General features: G+C 42.7%; 1 protein-coding gene and 1 long non-coding RNA gene across 2 annotated transcripts in view; one reads left to right on the top strand and one right to left on the bottom strand.

The window, feature by feature from the left end:
- EBF1 (EBF transcription factor 1) overlaps positions 1–25,704 on the top strand; it is a 285,887-nt gene that overhangs the window by 241,098 nt on the left and 19,085 nt on the right. Inside the window, exon 10 of the mRNA XM_075599191.1 lies at positions 11,788–11,876. Coding sequence (XP_075455306.1) covers positions 11,788–11,876 — 89 coding nt within the window. The remainder of the gene's footprint in view (positions 1–11,787; positions 11,877–25,704) is intronic.
- Positions 12,963–18,260, bottom strand: LOC142494584 (uncharacterized). The gene is made up of 3 exons (XR_012801548.1): positions 18,168–18,260; positions 15,335–15,437; positions 12,963–13,184 (listed from the first exon to the last, which is right to left on the bottom strand). It is a non-coding gene; the product is annotated as an uncharacterized LOC142494584 (long non-coding RNA).

The following is a 25,704-nucleotide window of genomic DNA, read 5'->3' as shown; positions in this document are numbered from 1 at the left end:
CACAAACCTCAATCTTCACTTAACTTCCAAAATGTGAAATTTATGAGGAGGGAAAGCAATAAAACGGTTACAATCTGGCGTTCTGTCTCTGGCCTCCCAGCTGCCCCTCGCTCACAGAATGCGCCTGCCTTGAGTTTATTAAGGTTTTACCACTCGGCATTCTCACTTCTGCTTTCTGCTATATGACTGAGATAAGACATCTAACTGCCCGAATAATGTGTCTCTGTCATATGGTGCGCATTGGTCCGCAGCATAGATAATGCTGTACACATGTACATACAGGAATTTGTATCACCACGCATATACAATGGGAATGGAGAGTGCTGGCTTCTGATTGAATATAACACATCAGATGACTACGCGTGTGTCAGGGCATAACAGCGCTTTCTTCTGTCACCTGCTTATCACCAAAAGTATTCTTATTTTCTTTTAGGATTGATGGCCTTAACGTACTATAGGATGCACCGTTATAAAGTGTGTTATCTGTGACATGGGCAACACTGTCAATATGTGCTGCAATACCCCAAGACCTACTGTATATTATCATTACCCAGAATCCCTGGCTGCAATGGCAGCACTGCATGCTGGGTGATTAGGGCCAGGAAGCAGGGTTTGTGGACTTGTCTGAGACGTGTATCTGCTTCATAAGTGTTCTTTATCATTACTGCATATTGTCATATATTGTAATATGTTTTGATAGCCGGTCACACCTGTACACATTGTTGCAGTGACCTCCAGGGATAGACAAGGTATAAATACACCCTGCAGTGTATTTATGTCACATAACTCCTCACATGAGCAATCAAATGAACAGAGATTAAATTAGCAGGATGATGGTTTAACAGCATGTTGAATAGGGCCCAAGACTCACTTCAAATGCTTGACAAGAGATTAATAAGAAGTTTCTTATGTTTAGCAGATGCTAAAGGATTGACTAGTAGATGATGATGGATACAGACAGACAGTGCAGAATTTGCTCGTAATCCATTTGGTGCCAGAGCACACAAGGGTCCAGGTTTACTAAACAGTGCTAAGTTTTAGCTCACCTTAACGCCTACTCAAATAAAGTTGAAGCATGCTAAATCTTTGCACCCCTTAGTAAATCTGGGCCACTATGTGACAATAGAGGGTTATGTCAGACTTTATAAAGGAATGTGTCTTACTAGTACACATCACGGTGTGTTCTCACTACCACGCAGCCACTTTCGAGGGGGGGCCAATATATCCTGTCAGCCTGCCACTTCCAGCCACGGAAGCATTACTCCTGATTATTTTGCTTTTAAGTGTCTGCCCTGTGCTCAGTTCAGGGGCAGATGAGATCCAGGAATCAGAAATCAATGTTAATATAATCAGGAAACTGTGGATGCTGCTTCTTCGTGTTACAAAGACTCCAAGATCAGCATTATATCCCCCCAGAGATGGTGGGGGGAGAGTGGGTGGGTGGGGGATGGGGGGGGGGGGTAGGTGAGGCTAGAGGGAGGAGGGGGGGGGGCATGACTAGTTTCTCACAAGCATTATGGGTTAGTGGTAAGATATAGAGGTTTCATGAGTTTGATGTTTTATGCTCTGCTTTTAGCTGTGTGGGCTGTATGTTTATGCTTTTGTATTGCAAGGTTGAAACAATATCAGCAATGTAGTTTATGATGTATTGTATCTTTTTTTTATTCATAAAGTGCCACTCATGAGCGCTTTAGTGATGGAATATAAAAGGCACAGTTCCTGGCAAAATAAAAACAAATTGCCTTAAATCAGGGGTTCTCAACTGCAGTCCTCAAGGACCCCAACCGGTCCGGTTTTAAGGATATCCCAGCTTCAGCACAGGCAGTTCAACAGTGGCTCAGTCTTCGACTCCACCTGTGCTGAAGCTGGGACTGATTCAGCCAGCTATGTGGAAGCAGGGATATCCTGAAAACCTGACCCGTTGGGGCGGGGGGGGCTGAGTTGAGCGCCCCTGGCTTCAGTGCATCAAATATGAAAGTAAACCCTGGGAGGAAGGAGTCTGCTTGGAAGAGCCTATACCGGGGGTGTGCAAACTGGGGGCGCGAGATTCTCTGCGGGGGGCGCGGGTTTTACAGATGCCCCGCGCGCTTCCCGAAGGCACTTAAATTAAATGCCGCAGAGGCGGCGAAGGCCTCTGTAATCTACACTTACCTTGGCTCAGACGGCTTGGGGAGAAGCGTCGCCATGGCAACGAGGCGTCAAATTACGCTGCGGGGTCATGTGACGTCGCGTTGCCATGGCAATGTGACGTCATGATGCCCAGAACACCGGAGCCAAGGTAAGGGGGGGGGGGGCGGAGAGGGGGACAGCCGGCAGGGCGGCGCAGGGGAAAAAGATTGCGCTCCCTTGGCCTATACCAGGCCTGCACAACTCCAGTCCTCGAGGGCCGCAAACAGGCCAGGTTTTTAGGATATCCCTATTTCAGCACAGCTGGCTCAATCAGTGGCTCAGTATGACTCGACTGGAGTTGTGCAGGCCTGGCCTATACTATAACACTACCAGTTTATGTAGCACTTCTTATACTGTAGGAAGACAATGAATGGCTGCCCTGAAGAGCTTGCAGTCAGCTTGAGATGATATTGATTCCTAAACGGTTAGTAAAAGGTTGTCGGCGCACCACCCATCCATCTCCATGTGATTTTTAGAAAAATGGGCACAATATATGAAGTCAGAATAAGGCAGCAATTCACTATTAAAACACTTCAAAAGCTAAATTATGTGATAAATACTCGCAGCCACTCCCAAAGGGGAAGATGTTGAAACAATGGACATTGAAGGTACTTTTAACAAAAAAGTAACACATAAGTTGTCCAACATCAAAGGGCATGTCCTGTATATTTGCAACAGGATATTAATTCCTGAGAGAGGACATTCTGTAGGAACCCTGGAACTACATGTTAATCGGATTGTAATATTTGTATGCCTGGAATGGGCAATTGGAAGAAATCCTACAGACGATTTCTCGCAGGAGCTTACAGCGTTAGCTTGTTCCGGCGAGGTTCTGTTACAAACTGAAGCAGAACTTTTAGAGTTTTTTTTTTTATTTTAGCCACGATCAGAGTTTATGAGCCTGGTAGAGGAGAGATGTTCCTTCCTGCAGGTCTTCATGATGTTGATTTGGTTTGGGGATGATGACAGATTGTAAGGCTGTCATCATTCTCCCTCTCTGTTGTGTGAATTAAAGATCACTTCATGCGGGCTGGAGGTTGTATTGACAGATATTGAGGTCCATTTGTAATCCAGGCATAGAAGGAATGGAGGATCTACACCACCTGTGTAAGAAAGAGGTACCTCCTCAAGAAGTAGTTCTAATTGACCACTGCCAGGGCAGTAGGTCTGACCTCAAGGTTCTTAACTGAGGTTAGCAAGTTGGTTCTTTGCTTTTGCAGAGGACCCAGGTTAGGGTAGCTGGGTTGCAAATCATCAGATTGTTACCTATCAGATTCTGAGATCACGGCTTGTTGATGGGAAGCAGAACCATGGATTCCAGTAGCAGCTCTTTCAAACAGAGGAACGCTTTGGAGATAGACGGTACTAGACTTGCCAGCACTTCTCTGGCCTCTTGCTGCGCAAAATAACTGATACCTGTTCTCACTCTCCTGAGCACAGGTGCTGTTCGCATCTGTGGCACCATATTGCTCAGGAACCGGAATTCAGTAGATGAAAGATAAGTATTCAGAGTTTTCTAAGCGAGCCACATCGGTAGAACAGAGATTGCTGCCACATGGTTGGTAATACAGATCTTTTTCAGAGAGCTCTCTCCCAGACCTGCACCTAGGGGTACAACTTACCTTCTGTGGCTCAAGAAGGAAGATGTCAGCCGATGGTGAATGGTCAGATGAGGAGCTGCAGATTTAAGCAGCCATCTTGGAATGCAAGCCTCCCAGTTGGTCTCTGATCTTCACTTTTTACAGTATTCCAGTAGGGGGGTTCCACCAGAGCTGAATCGTGAACTAGGGTCCCTCAGTCCCAGTGATACCTACTGTTTTAGGTGTCATGGCACGTCCTGGGTATGTAAACATGGTGTTCGTGATTGTCCAACAGGAAGCCACAACATTATAAGTTGTGGCGCTTCCTATTGGCCCTCAGTTTGGCTGCCATTTTGTTTTGCTGGGATGAAGAGCAGAACACCGGCACCAGAACTGTAAGTATCTTGGGAATCAGAACTTAAAATTGTGAGGAGGAGGAGTGGCTCAGTGAGTAAAGACACTGACTGGCACTGAGTTAAGAAGCAGGGGAACCTGGTTCACTTCTTGGTGTTGGTTCCTTGTGACCTTGGGCAAGTCACTTGATCTCCCTGTGCCTCAGGCACCAAAAACATTGATTGTAAGCTCCACAGGGCAGGGACCTGTGCCTGCAAAATGTCTCTGTAAAGCGCTACGTATAACTAGCAGCGTTATACAAGAACATGCCATTATTATTATTATTTTATTACTATAAATAAAATAGTGTTCAGCTCAAGAGGACCCTCTGGTTCAAATAGTGTAGTCTATTTTAACAATACTGCCATCTATATCTTCTAGCAGGGATGCAACCATTAAATAAATTCACCCTTTGAGTGCTGGAGGGACCGCAGCACCAGAGTGTTACGACACTCGCGATTACATGATTGTTCTGTCACCGATTACTTTATGGAAGGGGGGGATTCCTCCTGTTCCTCTTCCTGTAAGATCGAGTTCTGCACTGCAGAGGAGCGCAGAACACGATCTCGTCTACAAAAAGAGCCATTACGTTATGACATAGCTATTACTGTATGTCATGGGGCCCACATTTTTAGTGTTTTGGTTCTGGTTGTGTCAAAATAGCATAATAAAACATGACAACATGGTCAAAATCAGTATATCAAAAAAGCAATTAGGAAACGAAAAACAGAAATTAAACTTAAATTAATTAAAAAGGATATGGCGAAACATACCTCACATTTTCACCTCCACTGGTAACTCCACAGTAGAGATGGTCACATTTCCTGGTGTTCTGGTCCTTTCTAAATTATTTATGGGTTTTGGTTCTGAAAATCTTAGGTGTTTTGATCTTATATTCGGTATTCTAATGTAGGGTTGTGGCAGGTTCTGATATCCCGCACTCTAATAAAAAATACTTATTTCTTGCTAGTATTTGATAGTTGTTTCTCTCTGCCTTTCTTTCACTGGAAGACGTAGAACGATCATTCTGTTACCCTTGATCTAAGATGTATACAGCACGTGTCTTTCACATTGCTCATCTCTAAGTTAAATATTAAGCCACCTTTCAGTTTCTCACTATTCTTTTTCGTTACACATTTTTAAACGCTGGATAACAAGCTGGAGGACACGTTCAAAACAGAAACAGAGAGAGCTATGAGGAAGTTGTATATCTCCCAGGGTGAGGAGGACCTTACCAGTTAGTGAAATCCATGGCAAATGGTAAGAGCTGGAAGAGTAAACTTTTAGAGATGTATTTTTTAAGTGTTCGCCTCTTCTCTGTATCTTAAAGCTGCAATCGACTAATGTACCCAACACTTATAATTCGCGCCTGCATTATTGGGGTCATTATCCTCACGCACTTCATTGTTAAATTCTCCACTGGCATTTTATATTGAAAGAGCTCAATAAATGCAGTAAATTAATATCCATCATATCCGTAGCTCTCCTTGATTGTGGACAACACTGTAAAAAAAAAAACTTTTCTGAACTGAATCTATACCTTTCTCATCCAATATCTAACAATCATAGGCATGACTGTATCATTGTTTCTTCAATTAGATCTGAATCTAGAATATACTGGAATTAACCCCTATTTTTGACATTTTGGGGGAATCTTTTTAAACCCAGGGGTCTTTCTGGATCAAAACTCGTGCAAAGGAAACAAATACCATTGCTTTCAATAGGATTCCTTGTGTGTGATAAATCTCATGCTTTTTTATTTCTGCAGTTTTATAAATAGACCACATTAGTCCAATGATTGAGCACATTAACCCATTCACTGGCATAACAATGGAAATCCATGCACTGCACCTACTGAAGGCAATAATGTTACATGGGTAAACTACAATTCCATTATATATAAGTGGGACTGCAGCTCAGAAATAAATGTCTTCTCTAGATACATCTTCCAGGGACTCTGTTCCTTGCTGGGAGCCAGCAAACCATCACCGTCTTGTTACCAGCTCTGAACAGAGTAATATGTATTGTCGCTCTGCAATTGTGCTATTGCAATTCACCCCCTCTCTGTCTGACAGTGTTTATCTAAAATACTTTCCCCGCCGTGCGTTACAGTTGCAGCAAACCATGTCTTATTGGGCGACCTTTTCATTCCCAGTGAGAAGGGATCAGCTCGTCAGATAAAAGCAACGAGCCTGAGTACAGGAGAAACGCGAGCTCCGAAAATCTGAGCATGATTGAAAACAAGATGTGTTAAATCAATGCTCTTTATCGCCTGCCTGTTTTCTGGCAATTGCTGCTCTGAGCTCTTTCGAAGCACAAACGAGATGATAAAAGTAGTGTCAGGGAGCTCGCCGGGGTACAAGGGACGTAAACCTGTTTATCAAATGCGCTCCATGCATCTTCACTCCTGTCCCTGATAACCGGCATTGTCAAAACTCCCAGAAAGAATCGTGATGAACAATTACAAGAGGAGCTTTGAGAGCGGGGAGAGGAATGTGAATGCATAGCCTGCAGAACAGCAGGAGAAAGCGAACACAGGAGCAGAGAGGGAGAGAGAGAGAGAGAGTGGAAGACAGAGTTTAGATATCAGCGAGAAGGAAAAGAGTGAGAAAAGAGTATATATGTATGTGGATAGAAAGACAGAAGTGCTTTCTACACACATACATACACACACACGTGTGTAAAGCGCTGTATACATTGTGGGCTCTTTACAAATTTATATTTTCATACATACATACACACATACACTCTTACATCACCAACATTCAGGGACTATTTAACACCTCCTGTCATAAATCGCATACTACACAGGGGTGGTGTTAGGTTTCAGTCACAGATAACATTCTTATATACACTGTTTTTGAGTAAACCCTTGCTTGCTTTATTCAATGTAACACCACCGGAAGAAGGGATCAGTGTATCTCGAAAGCTTGCACAAGTAAAAGCATTTCGTTAGCCACAGAACGGTATCGTCTATTCATTTTTGATATATATATATATGTTCTTCAGTATTAGGTGATACCTTTTTTATTGGACCTGAAGAAGAGAGGATAACTCTCGAAAGCTTTTCCTATGACACAAATTGTTAGTCCAATAAAAAAGGTATCACCTAATACTGAAGAACTAATTTATTCTGCACTATTGCAACTGGACTAACACGGCTATTTTCTGCTATATATATATATATATTTAATATTTATTAGAATGTTTTTTAAGGCAGCAGCATATATCACTGCGCAGTATATACTCACTGCATATACAGTATCACTGTGCAGACCTGTAACTCAAGTACAACACTATTTCTATCTTCTCCCAGGGGTGTAACTGACTTGATACATCTTACAGTCCTGTTTAGTAGAGGGCCCCTTTACTTATATAGCTCCAAATACAGTCATATACTTCACATGGAGATATATAACAGAGAACACACCTCAGATACTTGGGAAATCTGATAATTGAAATATGTAAAATCTATTGAAATGACCATATTTCCCAGGTAGCTCAGATGTGCTGGATGCACTCTACTAAAATATATATATACACACACAATGCGACAATAAGTGACTGTGAAAAAGTAGTTATATGGAGACAATTTAACCATATGTATGGATAGGAAAATAGAAAACAGAACCATCTCACAGGACCCTTGGTGGATTTTTTTATGCCCTCCAGGGCAATCAGCTGCAATTACCACTCTTCCCAATCCAGCGGCATATGCAGAAAGAAGAGAGAGTAAAGAGGAGCACATCGTGCAAATGAAATACCTTTTTTTGCATGGGAAAGGAATGCAGTTCTCTTTGCACTCACACTTTCCCAGATCTTTAAAGCATTGGGGTACAATAGCAGCTCTCATGGAGTTTTCAGGCGTTTGGGACGATCTCACTGGGATGTGATGCCTTGCTGCTGCCAAACGCTACCAAACTTGTGCCGACACCGTCTGTGGACCGTCCACGTCGACCTTAATTGTCTTGCAGTGTTTGCATATGTACAGTAGGCAGTCAGCCCCATTTTCTACTCCACTGTTCAGTTGTCCCCATAGGCACTCGGAGCTCAGCAGTCCTCTGTAGCTTCCAACTCTATGGCTGCGTCCATACAGCCTTCGTCCGTGCGGAGGCGTGCGCATCCATGACGTGAAGCCGGTGCGTTTTCCGGACATGGTAGACGTGCCATCGGGGACTTGTCTATGGGCATGTCTGTGACGTCACGGAGCTGGTTCGCCCTCATTGGGCGAACCGCTCACGTGACCTGTCTGTCGCGCCGAGAAATAAGTTGCAACTGATTCCTCGCGCAACGTGCTCCCCCTCCTGCTGTTGCCCGGTCTGTGGGCGCGATCAGTGCCTTAAGGCAATGTGATTGCATCTGTGCGGTCTTTGGCAGCATGGATGAGCCCTATGCGCTTTGTACGTTTGCTTCCTCAGGAGTCAGCATCCAGTGCTCCCCATATATTTTTCACATATTGTCACTTAGAGCCTTGAGAGGATTAATTTGGGTTTAAAGCCGTGAACACTTCACCATACATTTATTCCCTGTTTATTTATACACTCTCACTCGTTGTCAGATGCGCTCACAGTATCTCTCCACGTGGAATATAAATGACTTCTATTGGAAGTTTGTCCAATTGAACTTGGTTTGCGAACTTGGGAAACACTTTGCACATCTCTAGTCATGAGGCATGGTCAGTCCCCTCAGATCCACACTACAGATGCACACACATGTCGCTCCCTTAGCACAATGATCTATGTATGAGATTGAGCCACTAGGAAAATCAAATACCCATTTAAAGGGAAATACTACTGCAGCAGCTCAATTCCCACCTCAACATGTGCATTTACTGATAGATATACGTCTTATACACAGATTGCCATGCTGCCAACCACACAGTTTGGGTCCCAAATGATCATTCATTGATCTCTCCAACGGGTTCTTTTGCTTCTCTTGGGCATTGAATTCCAGATAGATGGTGATTCTGAAACTTGCAGTGGAACTTTTCTTCTTGTAGGCTGGGGAGGGAGGGAGAGACCCTGCTTTTATTCTTCTTTACTTTAATAAAATTGGTTTAGAGTAAATCTTTTTTCAGTAATTTTCCAGTTACCAAATGCCAACATAATCATCTCCTGATGGGTTTGGATGTTTTCTTTTTCTTTTTTCCCCCCTTTAGTTTGTGAAAGAATTAATGGCCCTGCAAAGCGATAGTTTTCTCTGAATCCCTAAGTGGCTCTGGCAGCACTTGTAATCAATGGAGAAAAAAAAAATACAATTTGTATTTTGTCAAAGAAGAAACAGATAATGTCTCCTAAAGTGGAATTAACCATTGCAGCTCGACAGAGAAAAACAAGATTATTTTAACGCCCTCAGCACTGAAGTGGCCAACAAAATGTCACAGAATGATTCTCACTCCAGTTAGGGACATGATATCCCCCTAAAGGTTACGTGGTCAGTAGTTAGGGAAATGATTGAGACTGCTTTCAATAAGTAGGAGTGGCTCAGTGAGTAAAGACACTGGTTCAAACTCAGTGACATGGTTTAGAGTCAGAGGAATCTGGTTTAATTCCTGGTGTCAACTCCTTGTGACCTTGGGCAAGTCCCTTTATTTGCATGGAGGGGTACCTCCAGAGGGGGGTTGAGGAAACCCTGCTCTACGCCTTGGGGGGCATATATGTAGGTTTTAGTATAGGAACCCAAAAGCTGGGGAGGGTTGTGCTAGCAGGGAATAAAGGCAACGTATTACTGAAAAGAAAAGGATTCCCTTTTGGCTGCACTGAAGAAAACCCTACAGAAGTAAAAAAAAATGATACTTTAATTGTCTATTTAAAAGATAATGGGGTCCTTAGAAATCGGCGAAGAGAAACTAAATAAAATCAATTAAAAATGGAGGTAGGTGTGTGCTTCAAAAGGATGCCTTAACGTTTCAGTGCACCACAGGTAGTATAATTGTATATCTGTGTAATAACACCAGGGAAGATTCAACAGACACTGGTGTCCCATTGTCTATGGAATTAATAATAATACATATTAATATATTGTTACCTTTGGTGAACTCTAATACATTACGAGTGGACTAAGTAAGGTTTTCATTCACCAAAATTGAGGAACATTAACGGCCTAGGGTGGATTGGTGTGTGGCCATGGAAGAGGCTTCCAGGAAATTAAACACACAGATATCCTTCCTGGTTTCACATAGAAATTATGGGGGAATGTAAGTAAAATCTAACAGAGCAAAATCCTACATTGACAACAATAATGACATTATGTCAATTTATAATTCGTGTCTATTAGGTGTGTACAGCGCATGCGTGAAAGTCTTGTTGTCAAAAAAAAAGTTTGCAGAACTTTTGTAGCACTTATCTTGATGGCTGTGCATTCGCAGAAGTAATTATTGGCTTTTTGCTCACCTATGTAAAGTATTGTAGTCTGTAAATGGATTCATGGCCACTTTACCAAAGCTTCTTTTTTTTTTTTCCCCCTTCCTTTTCCTTCTTTTACATATGAAAGTATAAGCTGTCAATCAGGCGACTTTGAGGATTATTTCTTTTGCAGAAATGATTGATCGCCATTTAGATTTTCAAGTTGACAAGTTAAAGGATTTTATTGGTGTAATTATGCTCTTGCACTCAGTCTTTCAATTTAAATGTCCTTTTAAATCCGGAGGATTCGCTACCTGTCTCTGGAAACGGGGCAGTCGGATCGGGATTGGTATTCCGACGCCTTCCATTACTACGGGTCAATTAGAATTTCATACAATTTCACTAATAATCCTTTTTACATTCTAGAGAAATGAATGCATTGCAGCTCTTGTTTTTTTAATAGATGGACAAATGCGGAGAGCGCTAATCCCCAGCTCTGTGCTTAACAAGGAAGAAGACAAATGATATCTTGCAGCTGTCAGGGACACATATCCCTCACTATTCCCACCAAGGCACCAGGAACACATACGCTCAGCCCATTGTACTAGAGAGACAGCAGAGACATGTAACTCTCACTTCTCCCAACAGAGTCATGAAGGACAAAGCGGCTTGTACATCAGACGCCCAAGATTTCCATGTCTTTCTTCTGGCTTGTGTGCAGTTGCATCAAATGTAGGGAATTTGTTCATCAAGTTTCTCACATTTGACATAGATCAAGAGTCAGAGAAATGTACGCCCCTTCAAACCAGGTAGACATTTTTGCTGCAGGGAAAAGGGGGGACGTGATGGGACCAATGACAGAAATTTGATTTTAATATGGTGTCAGGTAATTCCTCCCCCAAACCATCACTGATGCACAGGATGCTAACAGAGTCAAAGTTATCAGAAAGTACCTTGATACGTTCATGATAAGAGATGCATATTCACAATGTCTCTCTTCATTAAAATGGAACACCAAAATGCACTTTTTGAGATTTATGCAGAGCTCCCAAAGATTTTCACCCCCTTTCCACAGATAGCTCAGGTGCACATACAGTACTGGTGGTCTGTACTGTACTGTATATCTTGACCAGTCCAGGAGACTTCAGATACTCATATGCCACTTACCCCATCACACTCAGTTCTTTCAAGAAGAATATAGGGACATCAAGCATACAGTATGTTGTGTTCCTTTTGGATGCGCTCTTGCTATGTTTTTTGCATTCAAATTGATGACCTCTCTTGTTAATTGTTTGTTTCAGCTCTCAATGAGCCAACAATTGACTATGGTTTCCAGCGGCTGCAGAAAGTGATTCCCAGGCACCCGGGTGACCCTGAGCGACTACCCAAGGTGAGAAACCATCCCAGTGTTCCTACAGACCCATGTCACCTCCCACCTTTCCCTGCCCATCACACAGTCCTCTATGTCTCCTGCCACCACACACGTCATTCTGTCCCAGGGTTAAAGGCCACAGCTCCTACTCTCTCTCCTCCCCCCTCTGTTATAGCCCATTTATGCATCACACTGCCAGTTTCCGGCATAAATATCACTCTCTTTTTGCACACTACACACACTGCAAACTTCGCTTCCGAGCACAACACACCTTAGTCTTGTTTTCTCAAACACTCCTAGTCCATACCCCTCATTCTAATTTTTCAATACAAACCTCACTCACAGTTTGCACGCGACACACTCTAAGGGGACTGTCTACTGATACTAAATTCTACTAAACTAGGCAAACTCAGCGCAAAAAACAGATCTATATTTCTGAAAGAAAAATAATCTAATTAAAAGTAATTGGAGTGTTTCCCTTTATAAATCTGGTGCAGTTCCTTTGCACTGTTTTTGCCCCACTTTAGCAGCCAGAAGACTTTCGCAAATAGTCTTTAATAAATAGTCCCCTTAGCCTGTCTTGTAAGCACACTATTTCCTCAAGACCACATATAGATGTAGCAGGTTTCATTGTATCCTTTAAAGTGAGTTATATTGTGATATTCTGGACCTACAGCTACATTCAATCCTACATCTGTATATATCACTCAGTCCTCCTCCTGCTCTTCACTCTCTCTATACAGAGTTTACTCACTGGCTTCCAACAAGTACACCTCACATCCTTCTCCCAGGTCAGACATCAATCCATGTCTCAATACAAACATTACTTCTTTCCGACACACGTTTCACTCACTACTCCTCTAACAGACATGACTTTCCAACAAACCCACCTCGAGCCACTGCTTAATATATACATCCCTTCTGCTTCTCAACACGCAGGGCACTGCCTCCTCCTCACACAAACATATACATCATCCCCTCCTCCCTATACACCACACCTACTTAATTCCCTCCTTCTCAAACACCTCAACCGTTGAGCGCTCTGAAAACAAAGCCTCAGTCAGACTGAATGCAGCGCGTGATTGAAAGTATTAAGGTCGTTAGAGAGTGGTTTATGAATTATACATCATAATACAATTACATGCCATTACAGTATTGGGGTAAGGGTTATATGACGGAGGCTTGGAATGCAGAGATTTCCAACGGCCTCATAAAAATTACCATTCATAGCTCAGAATGACAAAGCCACAGGATGGACGCAGAGGTACCGGTAAAACCTGCAGATGCTGAGGTGGTGGGACCATGGGGGGGAGGGTGTTTGAAGCACTGAGAGAGATATAAAGAACAAGGCGCGGATGAAAATCACAAGTCAAGGGACCAGGCAGACACAGGAAGAGACATCTTAAAACAAACAGTGTGAATTTGGTGGTATGAGCACGGACAATGAAGCATGACATTAAAGAAATACAGATGCATAGATGGACTGTGTTGGCTTAGATTAGCAGTGCTATAATATAGCCTTCTTCTGCTGTTTGGCCTAGTAGGCTGACCCCAATATAATGACAGCACCTTAATAATACTTGCAAATGTCACTGATTATGGTAACCACACATACTTGTACGTGACGTCCTGAGCTGTACAGCTTCTAAGACAAGTTGCCGGTTCACCTGTAAAAGTATGTGTATTTTGCTTTATATAGCACCAACAATGAATGCAGCATTTGGCAAAATAGGGAATTATCATTTTGATATGCGCAAGGAACAAAGGAATAAGAATCCTTGCCCCTTAAAGCTTGCCAATGTAAATAGTATGTTGGGAGATGGCTTTGTCACTTGACAACAGGTTTCACGTTGTTTGTGGATAAATCAACGTGATGCTATGGTGCAGTTCTCTGTAATACCTATATGCTGCCTGTATGTGCAGGTGGGATGTGTGATGTTGGCTTATATTTACAGTGGTGGTGCTATGCCATAAGACACCTCTTGACCCAGTCAAGTGAAAGGGCTGTATGGTGTCTTCTGGGGCCAGAGGTATTCCATAGCAAAGCACTACTTAGTAAATAGGGCCCTTTGTGTCTTTGATACAGCTACATATTTGGTCAATCTGACCAGTTGTAATTGCCTGTGTCTGGTTGTAGGCCTGGGTTCAGGTTGCATTGACTTGAGGACTACAGTAAATGTTTCTGTAATTATGAGCATACAGTAGCTGTAGGGCTCGGTGTAGTTATAGTTCTGCGTATAGTGTTAGTGTTAGACATATCTGCTGGGTAACTACTTTGGGTATAGCTGCAGGTCTTGGAACATACAGTAGCTGTAGGGCTCGGTGTAGTTATAGTTCTGTGTATAGTGTTAGTGTTACATATATCGTCTGGTCTAACTACTTTGGGTACAGCTGCAGGTCTTGGAACAGTTGTAAATCTGGTTATAGCCCTTAGATCTGGATATCATTGCGGGTTTCCAATTGCTATACGTAAATGTGCTGCTATAGATTCGATTCGTTGTAGCTATAAACCAAAGCATAGTTGTCCCTGGGAGCATTGGTGTTTTTCTTTTTGTCTTGAGATGTGCAAAATTTCCACCAAGATCGTTGTAGCCAAGTCAGAGTTCACAAGCGATTTGCCTAGTCTTTGTAAGGAGAGAGAGAAGAGAGAGAAAAGGAGAAGAGAGAGAAAAGGAGAAGAGAGAGAAAAGGAGAAGAGAGAGAAAAGGAGAAGAGAGAGAAAAGGAGAAGAGAGAGAAAAGGAGAAGAGAGAGAAAAGGAGAAGAGAGAGAAAAGGAGAAGAGAGAGAAAAGGAGAAGAGGGAGAAAAGGAGAAGAGAGAGAAAGAAAGAGAAGGAGAGAGAGAGAGAAGAAGGAGGAGAGAGCGAGAGAAGGAGGAGAGAGCGAGAGAAGGAGGAGAGAGAAGGAAGAGAGAGATAAAGAGAAGAGGGAGAAAAGGAGAAGAGAGAGAAAGAAGGAAGAGAGAGAGAGAAAGAGAAGGAGAGAGAGAGAGAAGGAGGAGGAGAGAGCGAGAGAAGGAGGAGAGAGCGAGAGAAGGAGGAGAGAGAAGGAAGAGAGAGATAAAGAGAAGAGGGAGAGAGAAAGAGACCCTGAAATAGTGATTTTGTGAGAGGGTCTTTGTAAGACAGATTTAGGAGGGAGCGAGAGAGAATAACTTACAAGATTACCCACTTAGGTGTTCACAGGTATTTCTCTACATGTTTTATAGAGGAATGTATTGGGAGGTATACAAGTCAACACAGTAGGTACTTTACTAAGTAGGACTTCTCTCTCGCTCCCGTATCTGTCTTACAAAGACTTGGAAAAAAGTATCTATCTTTCAAAATCCCTATTTTAGGGTGTGGCCTTTTAGTAACTTGGTGAGACTGCAAATTCTTGGTGAAAATTAGCGATTTCAGCTAAATCGTTCGGCCTTTGATGCTTAGCGAAACATTTTGCTAGGACGTGAAATTGAAAAAGAAAAGCTAATAATCCTACCACTGCATTTTGAATAGTTTCGCTCATCTCTACTTCTGTCCACAGCCCACGTAGACCTCCCATGAGAATTCCGTGCAATATTTTTGTGGTCTGACGCACCCTTCTGAGAAGTCAAATAGGAAAATATTTTTTCAGAGTGCCACAGTCCGTCTCGGCTTCCTCACACTCTAAATCCCAGCTCCGCAATGAAACTCTATCTTGTAAATGAAGCTCATATTGCAATTAAAAGAAGCAAACAAGGCAGGGTTGTCAGTGTGCCATCTTGGGTATTCTATAATTCATGATTATATAGTATAAAAGTTTCTGCCATCAATATATTTAGTTCTTGTGTACACAGCTAAGTTATGACTATATATATATATATGTATAATGTATGTGTATAATGTATGTGTATATAATATGTATCCCCGATGGGATTCACCGGTAAAGCCAAACACCTAGTAAGTTCCAGTAACAAGAACAATAAAACATGGACATCAATAAACTATGAGACAATTATCATGGAACGGCCCAGGGCTTGTGATCATCGTTAGGGATGGCAGAGAGAGGTAGATCTATAACTTTGCCCCCTTAGAATATTTCCCAACCTGTGCTATAGTGTCACACTCAGCATTCACCTTATTACTGTTACACTAATATTATACTGAAAAGCTATTTTAGGGATGAAGGAGTGGCTCGGTTTGTAATGATACTGACTCTGTAAACAATAATGTTCAGTCTGAAGCAGGGAAACTTGGTTCAATTCCCAGTGTCAGCTCCTTGTGACCTTGGGTAAGTCACTTTTTATCTCCCTGTGCCTCAGGCACCAAAATCATAGAGTGTAAGCTCCTTTGTGCAGGGACTGTGTCTCTAGAAATCATATGTGCTATGTACCGTGCACTGTACTGTAATTGTGACGCGCTTTGCGTCCCATTGGGAGAAAAGCGCTATATGAAATAAAATTATTATTATTATTATTATCTTCTCCACTTGAGAAGAGGGATGCAATGGAGTCACAATCTTCCAGAGCAAGGGGAAGATGGAAAGCAATGTGTGTGTATATATACACACATGCTGTAGAGAAACATATATTTGCCTTTAAAATTCTAATCCTAAACAGGTAATATTTTTTTAAAAAAACATCTGATACTGTGCAGAGCTCATAAGTAATGGCCAACATGAATATTCTCATAGTAGCTTTATATCTCACACATCACTGCATCATTAGAATCGCAGTAGCATTCTTCACACCTCAAATACACGTGTGCATCTGGTGAATGGAGACGGGATGGCCTCGTGATTTTTGCCATTGGTGATTTTCAATTGAAGTAGTATTTGCCGTATCAATTTTGTGCATATATTTGAAAAACGCCAGATATGTGATGACTGTAAAATTAGCACTAAAAGTGGCAGAGGTGTTCTACAAATGACAGCTCCCAGCTCCGGAGCACCTTACTAGTGTCACTGCTGCTTCAAAACAAATAGTCTCAAATGTAGGTAGAGCTGGGCACTGTGATACGCACTCATGCATATGCACACATACATGTACGATTACATTCGCAAACACATGGGAGGAGGCCTTCGGTGGGGAGCATTCTTGCAGAGATTTTGTCCCTTCAGCTCACTGATGCAGTCACAGCACAATTGTTCAGAGTTTATTTCTCTCACCATATGGTCTTCTCATTACCATACACTCAGCGTCCATATGGAATGCCTGGGAAGTGAACCCTGTTCAGTGGAACTGCCAGATGAGCATCTCTGTTTGTGTCATCTGCCATCTTTAGGTTGTTAAGGCAACACAACATCAATAAAAAGGATTTGTTGGCATCTTCTCTCATTGTTTGGCCTTAACTCCTTCTGTCTTTAGCGTATTGCCTTACACACACACATGCACACACACACACACACACACACAAACACACATTTGAAATGTACAACAGATTTATTTGATGCATTTTTATTGTGCTAATAGTTGGTGTGATTTAAGAGGGTCAGGTTTGGTTCTTCGTTTAAGGATGTCAGCTGCAGAAGGACGGGGATGCAGAATAAACAAAAGAGAGTGCAGAATGAAGACAGAGAAGAGCTTGATGCAGAGTCTCTGTCAAGAAGAATATAGTGTGTACAGAGGGTGCTGGATACAGAGAGATTGTTTCAGGATACAGGCTCCTGCCGCGCAGACTGTGTGTTAAACAGAGAGCACTGACTACACAGAGACGTGGGCAGAGCAGCTGTGAAGTGAGCTAGGTGCAAAACAGAGAGAGACACATACTGTAGAGTTTGAGTAGAAAGCACAGTTGGATTTAAGGGATTAGATGTTCGTTCGCATGAAGGTTAAGCTATCAGAAGTTATTAGAAACCTGGATAACATGCAACCTCTATGCAATGGGTCATGCCAGTAATGGGTGTTGATTTCCAACAAATGTCTCCAGATGCCCTTCACTGTCCTGCACTCTAAACAGAAGCCTCTGCTATTGGTCACTGTTGGAGACAACCTACCGGGCTGAATGTACCACTTGGTCTGACTTGGTTTTGGTAGCTCCTATATTCCTAGAGAGTTCTGGAAGCAGAGTGTAGGAACCCAGTGCAAACAATGTGTCATACATAGTGGTGAAAACAACACAGATCACCAGTGTTAAGAGAACACAACAAATAAGCAGAGATTGATGCGTAAAGAAGTGAAAACAAAACTAAAGTGGAAGGGAAGAAGCTATGAAAATACCAGGGAATATTCAGTATCCACAAGCCTGTCTTCTCTGCAAACCCTTGAATTACTGATTCAAGCGCCAAGCCAATTAAGAGCACCTTACAGTAATGGGAGTCGTCAGCAACATCCTTAAATATAAATCATTTTCACCTCCCTGGTCCTCGTGATCAGCTGCAGCTCTGTCTCTCCATCTCAATTGAAAGGGAATGTTTGCAGTCTCAGTTCATCAGTTCACATTAGCTTCATGCTGAATATTTAAACACAGAACAATTTAAACACACCACAGAGAGAGGCAGCGGCAATGGCGAGGTCTCAACTCATAGCAATTTAGTAAATCAGCCATTTAGTTGCAAGCGCTTATTGAGCCTGTCTGCCGGGAAATAGGGTGTAGGATCCAGCTTTTAAAGATGGTAGGGAAATGCATGTAGCTCCCCCTAAATTGTTTAGACACTTCATAGCTGATTTGGGACCAATTCCACCTACATTACAATAAGGCACCAAAGAGTACAATTTTATTAGTATGTAATGTATTCTTATATTTAGTTCTGACCATGTACATAGCACTGTACATACCAGTACAGGAGTTGTACAGGTGTCCCTGGCAAAATATTATAAGGCACACAGGGCAAACGTGACTTGGTCAAAATCACAAGGAGCAAACACTTGGTCACCAATTATGATCCCCCACTTCAAAGACTAGTAAAATACTCACAAGTTTGCTCTTTGCAATTAGCATTAGAAGAAAATATTATTTTCTTTAGTAACACCTGGGCACCAAAGAGATTTTATTTGACTGATCCTTCACTATATTAACTATGTTCTGACAAAGAGGATTTTCCACATACATTTGTATTCCCTTTTTTTCATCTTGATCTACAGTAATGGACTCATGTATATGTTACTATTATTAGAGAGGTCTCTGATACCAGCGTTTCCCAACCTTTTTTTTACATTGTGCACACCCTGCTGGAAAATATTTATTCCGCGAGCCCCTAATTAATAAATCATATTGCCTATTCCTCAGCCTATTGCTAACAAAACTGTGTGACCGATCTCTGGCAGCATAGTGTCCTGAGCTTGTGGAAACACACACGCTTAATAAGGCCGCAAACTGCACCTCAGTGTGTGCAGTCAGCATGCGTTGTAAAGCAGGGTCATGCCCCACAATGCCTTGCCGCTGTGGATGCAAAGCATTGTGGGGAGTGACTTTTGTCGCTTTTGCTGTAATTCCCAGTTATACCACCCACAATAAGGTACAGTTTGGGGCTCAGTCACAACACAGGCTCGGGAACCCCACTATACTGCCTGCGATCCACTGTTACTTAATTTTTTTTGTCAAACCCCTTGGAGACCCCTCACAAACATCTAGGGCAGGGGAGCGCAATCTTTTTCTCCTGCCCCCCCCCCCCCTACTGGCTGTCCCCCTCTCTGCTCGCCTCCCCACACCCCTTACCTTGGTTCTGGCATTCTGGGCGTCATGACGTCACGTTGCCATAGCAACGTGACGTCACATGACTCCGAGACGTCATTTGACGCTGCGTTGTCATGGCGACGCGCCTCCAGAAGTCATCTGAACCAAGTTAAGTGAAGTTTACAGGGGCCTTCTCCGCTTCCCCGGCACAAAATGTAAGTGCCTTCGAGAAGGGCGTGGGCCTCTGTAAACCCGCGCCCCCGCAGATAATGTCGCGCCCCCCAGTTTGCACACCACTGATCATCGACTAGCTGCCACTCGTCTTCAGAAAATTGTTCACATGATACCTTTATGAGTCTTACATTTATTAGGAGGACATTCAGGTGTCATTATAAACTGAAACTGAGAGTCTTGCCTTCACTGGAAAGATACAGTTACATGATAGTCTTATACTTGTAGAGAAGACACTTGGAAACCTCATAGTACAGTACTTCATAGTACGTGTAAAAGAAGAGACCTGGGATGTTTCTAAAACTTTTGTACACACAATAACATAGATTGCAAGAAGGCCTCGCTCTGTTTGGTCATTTAGATTTATACAATGAATCCACACTTCTGGACCAAAACAGTTCTCAGAACTTTAAACTATTATCATATTTATCATAAAGGCTCTCTTGCGATTAAATCAAGATTCTTATTAGGGAGACACTTATTGGGGAGACAAACTGACATCAGATAGTTTATTGAGGACAGTGGATTCTTATCCACCTGCCCATGGTTGTGGAGAAGTCTTGAAAGACGGACACTGCAGGGCCTCAGTTTTGCTGCTGATCCCTTTTTTCTTGGCTACAAACGGAGCTGTGGCTCATTAATGTTTCTCCCTTGGGCTGAGATCTCAGCTCCGTGGGTATGCTGTGTGATCCATCATTGTAAAGTCATCTGTCCCAGGCAACTGTGCACTGGCTACCCGATCGAAGTAACAGCTTTTACAAGTCTATTATTGCAGACGGGACAGTAATTGAGCAACAGAGACAGAAAGGAGCAGCTCTCAGAATCAGGGAGATATCGGCACTTGATAACATCACATGGCAAATCATTCATTTCATAGCATTGGGTTTGTTCCTGCGATGATCTGATTGCATTATTGGGTTTTCTATAGTCTCTGAATTATGCAGCAGAGAATTTTTACATGATACCCTGTGCATGGGGGGACTGTTATACATCACACCCAAGCTGCACAAGAACTCCCCATCATATTTACATTAGTTATTGTAAATCTTAGTCATCATATTTTGTTTCTTCCCTTTTCCATTGATATATATGTAGTTGTGTTTATCCCATTTTTTTTATTTGTTGTTGTTGCATATTTGCAGATTTTTATTGCCTTTACCTCTTCTGATGGAAGGTTACTTCATGCATCCACTACCTTTTCAGTGAACATTTCTTTGTCATGTCTCCCCGTTTCAAATTTGCTTGTACTGTAAACTTCTCTGGAAAATGATTGCATCTTTTTGTTCCTCCTAATATGTTTGAAGGCGCTGAACCTGTTATATTCCACTCGTGTCTCTCTTTCCATGTGTCCTTTAATAACTACTGTTAAATACTGCACCAGCGTTACCTATACACATTGTGTTAACCGATGCAATATCATCTGCTATAAACTTGTTAATCTTGGTTCTTACGTGTTGAGCAGATATAATAGAGCAGGGGGGGGGGGGGCAATTCCAGTCCTCAAGGGTCAGCAACAGGTCGGGTTTTCAGGATATCCCTGCTTCAGCACAAGTTGAGCCACCTGTGCTGAAGCAGGAACTGATTGAGCCACCTGTGCTGAAACAGGGATATCCTGAAAACCTGACCTGTTGGTGGCCCTTGACAACTGGGGTTGACCACCCCTGGGTTAGTGTCACCTCAGACTTAACTTTTTTTTTTTATTGCAAAGACAAGGGAAGACTTTGGTACAAACAGGCCAAGATAGGCACACATTTTGATACACTCATTATAATTTCACGGTCTATCTAATTCTCTAACTCCTCCTATAACCACTCCCCAAAAATGCAACAAAGCACTTTTATACATTGACGGAGTGGTGCATTTTGCGTCAAAATGATGTATTTTGTGTGTGTGCGTGAGCAATACTCCAATTTGCGACCATTTATACGTACAGTATCTCACACAATGCTACAGTATAGCTGGCCATATGTTATGAACAGGATAACACACTGATTTCACAACATGAGCTACAGATGCAGCGGCCGTTATTAGAACATATCACGGAGCCGTTTTCGTGTGCGCTGCTGTACTCCACGCGGCCAATCTCGCGGTGGATTTGTTTGAATTTCATGGATCCCGATTTTTTTGGGCGCAATTCTTCGCGTTTCCGTGGCAGAAATGAATTAATTGTAATGTGTACAGTACTGTGTCAATTTGCAGGTGTTTAAAAACCAGAACACTAAAATGCCATTTTCTGCACTCGATAAAACACGAGTCAACACGCGGTAATGACGCACCATGACATGGGTATTCCGAGGTATACAACGCGTGATGTGTTCGAATAACGGCCGCTGCATCTGTATGCACAGAAAATGTTAACACCTGTGCACCAGGTGACATTCCGAAGAAGTGTCCCCTATTTATATGTTCCAATTGCTCAGGCGCCCCATCAGTTTGTCAATAGCCAAGTATATTAGACTCCATATCAAACTGTTTAGAAGGCATTGTCTGTACTTATATGTATTCTTAGTTTTTTTTGTACAATCCACTACACAGCACTTTATGCAATATATGAGGCAATTTAAAATACAGAGGAATGCTGACAAAATACACATAATATTCATCAGGGACTCAAGAGGCAAAATGTGTCCGGACAGCTGTTTTATATGTTTAGAGATCTATCCAAAGAATAACCTCACAGAACACCACCCTATTAAGCACTTCACCCTAGGGAGGTTATTTTATGGCTAGACTTGCACAATATCCATGATTACGGCTTCTGCGAGTTTCCGATCTGACATTGTGATATTGTGGTTACACAACACCTTCTGCTGAAGGTGGATAATCTGACTGCAAATTCATTTGTGCACAAGGGGCTATGAGGGTTTCACTCTCTCACCGCTTTTCCTATTGCTGCTAGAAAGAAAAAAAAAGAGTGGTGTGAACAGCAGGAAATTCCTAGGAGTACAAAGGATCTGGGGATATCTGCTTCTCTTTTTATGCAATATTGATTCTGCAAGCAAATTCAAAATATGGCTAAGCCACCAAAACCCTAGGACCACACACCTTTTTCACTATGTGATTGAGGGTTTTAGAATACCCACCACAGTCCTAGTATAGAACAGCAGAGCTCAGGCAGCTGACATATTTACAGTGTGTTGTTTTCTATGAGCAAATGGAGAAATGGACTTCTATTAAATAGTCTTTTTTTATTCAGCATAGCAGTGCATGGAAAACACCTCCAGCAATGTCAGGGTTAAGGAAATATTCCATTCGCTTGCGGAAAGCAATACACAATAAATATTACAGCTCCTTTTTAAACATGCTTTAGCTTGTAAATTGCTCTAGCAGTGCTGCCCTTTCAATCCACTTACATAATGTCATAAAATATACATCTCAAGGTGCTCTGGTGGAGCTCCTTAGACTAGCAGTAAACGAGAGGTTAACTCTAGAGTGCCAAACCCATTATTGAGGGAATTTAGCACCTTGGAGAGCTCTGTGAAATCTTTATTGCTTTCCTGACCTGCTCGGCATGCTTTGGCTGTGTCTATCCCTCGCCTCTCTCTTCTGATTGAAAGGCAATATATTAGATCCTGAACACAAACACGCCTCAGGCTCCCTCAGGCTCCCTCCCTCACTGGGAGTGCAGTGACACGGAGGGACTGTAATTTTCTGGTCACTAATACTCCAGGGCACCAAGCCAGGCGTACTGGTTAACTTTACAAAACTACTCCATGTTCCAATCTGTCTTATTCAGCTTCAGCAGGCTCCATTTTTATTTTGTCTTGTCTTCCCCTTCATTTTTTTTTAACTTTCAAACAGGATACTGTATGTATTAAGCAGGGGATCTTCAGATTTATTAACCCTATGAAACACTGAGTTTGAATCAGGGGAACATTGTTTAATTTGCGGTATCAGCCCCATTGTGACCATGGGGAAGTCAACTGTTCCTCAGGTACCAAAAACATAGATTGTAAGCTCTCCTGGGCAGGGACTGTGTCTGTAAAATTCCTATGTGCTGCATACTGCGCTCTGTACTGTATTGTGAAGCGCTTTGAGTCCCATTGGGAGAAAGGCGCTATATGAAATAAAGTTGTTATTATTATCATATGTGTGCTAATAGAGAGGTGTAAACGTTTCATCCAAGTTCACGAACAATGAGAATTGGAGGAGTTTTTTTTTCACAGTGAAAAATTCTGTACAATTTTTAAAGTTGACAAGCAGTTGGCCAAGTAAAGTGCTTTCCTAGCCAAACACTGAAATGGGCGAAGAGGGAGAATCTCAGGGTCTGGATGTTGTTTAAATATAGATTCGCTGGCAAAATTCATCAATTGTACTCAGTTACTCTGCAGTATTGCAACTGAACTAAGGCCTGTTATATACAGGATGCGGCCGCGCGTTCCTATGCGAACGCACGTGCACGTGCCGCATGCTTTTCCTGTATATAGTGCCGGGAGCTGCAGGTAATGTATATGCGTGTATGTGCGTGTATATGCGTGTATATGCGTGTATATGTTGTGTGAGTGGGAGTGTAAGTAAGATTTTTTTAAATTAAAAAAACAGTTTAATAATTTTTTTTTGTGTGTGTGCATTTATTTACCCCCCCCCCCACACACACATCCATACAAACACGCATACATGGATACATACATACACACATACACACCAATACATACACTTGAGCGCAGGCAGCGGCGCGAAAAGATGAATTTCTTCATCTTCGTCGCTGTCTGTCGGCTCCTCTCTCCCTGCCGTGCGCGCGCACGGAACTTCTATAGAAAGGCCGACTGACGTCAGCCAACTAAAAATCTGCGCGCACGGCATAGCACGCGCCAGCATGGCATAGCACGCGCCCGCACGGCATAGCACGCGCCCGCACGGCATAGCACGCGCCCGCACGGCATAGCACGCGCCCGCACGGCATAGCACGCGCCCGCACGGCATAGCACGCGCCCGCACGGCATAGCACGCGCCCGCACGGCATAGCACGCGCCCGCACGGCATAGCACGCGCCCGCACGGCATAGCACGCACCCGCACGGCATAGCACGCGCCCGCATGGCATAGCACGCACCCGCACGGCATAGCACGCGCCCGGCACTATAGAACGTGCCTAACAAAGCGATTTCTACTTAATTAATTTTACTAAAACTTTTCTAGCAAACTGCTTAAAATGTTTGTCCTGGGCCCCACGATTTCTGTTGCCCACAAGTGGTATTTGTATTTGCTGGAGGGTTTTTGTCACTTTTATTTTATTCACCATAACTTATTTAATATCTGGTTATAGCCACTTCCAGCTTCATGTTGCACAGCTAGCATAACCATTCTCATACCGATTTGACCCAAAAAGTTGAAAAAGCTGTTTGTGAGTAGGTTTACTGCCTATGCACTTCTTTAATTCAGACTGTGCTGAAAAGCTGTGTATTGCAGCAGGCTTAAGCTGATAAGGAGGGATCAATATTAAAATGGACGAGAAGCAAAAAGTGACGCAGTGAGTGCTCACTTGCATGTCATTTCCCAGAATCTCTGGCTGCAGTGGAAGCACTGTATGGTAAGAGATTATGGTGAAAGGCCGGGTAGCAGACCTGTCTGAGACATAGGAAAGTGCTCACAACTGGAATTTTTCTTGTTAATATGTGTTACTAATTGAAAAATAACCTGAAGTGGGCTATTGCACTGTAGATACTGATACACTTCCATGGAGATTCATGCATAGACCCCCATCTCCCTCCATCAATTTCTCCAGTTTGTTTTACACTTTGGTCGCTACCTTAGATTCCAAGCTATGGTAGAGAGGGATTTCTTCCGGGGAATGGTTCATGTTCCAGAAGAAATACAGTTACTGGAACTTTGAACCACAGGTAAGGGGTTAAGCATAATCTAAGCAGGGCAGAGATCGATGCTACTGAAAGAGTTGGGCATCGCGTTACTGTATAACAATCACGTGCCCGGCCAGCACTTTGTGACTGGATACGTAGCTCGCTAAGCAATTCATCTTTATACGGTGCAGAATTTTAAATTGAAGAAATGCTAATATGTATCTAAAAGCGTGTCATCTGAGAGTTTG

This window comes from Ascaphus truei, chromosome 5 (genome assembly GCF_040206685.1).
Source record: "Ascaphus truei isolate aAscTru1 chromosome 5, aAscTru1.hap1, whole genome shotgun sequence".
NCBI lineage: Eukaryota > Metazoa > Chordata > Amphibia > Anura > Ascaphidae > Ascaphus > Ascaphus truei.
This window is presented reverse-complemented; position numbering and strand designations above follow the sequence as displayed.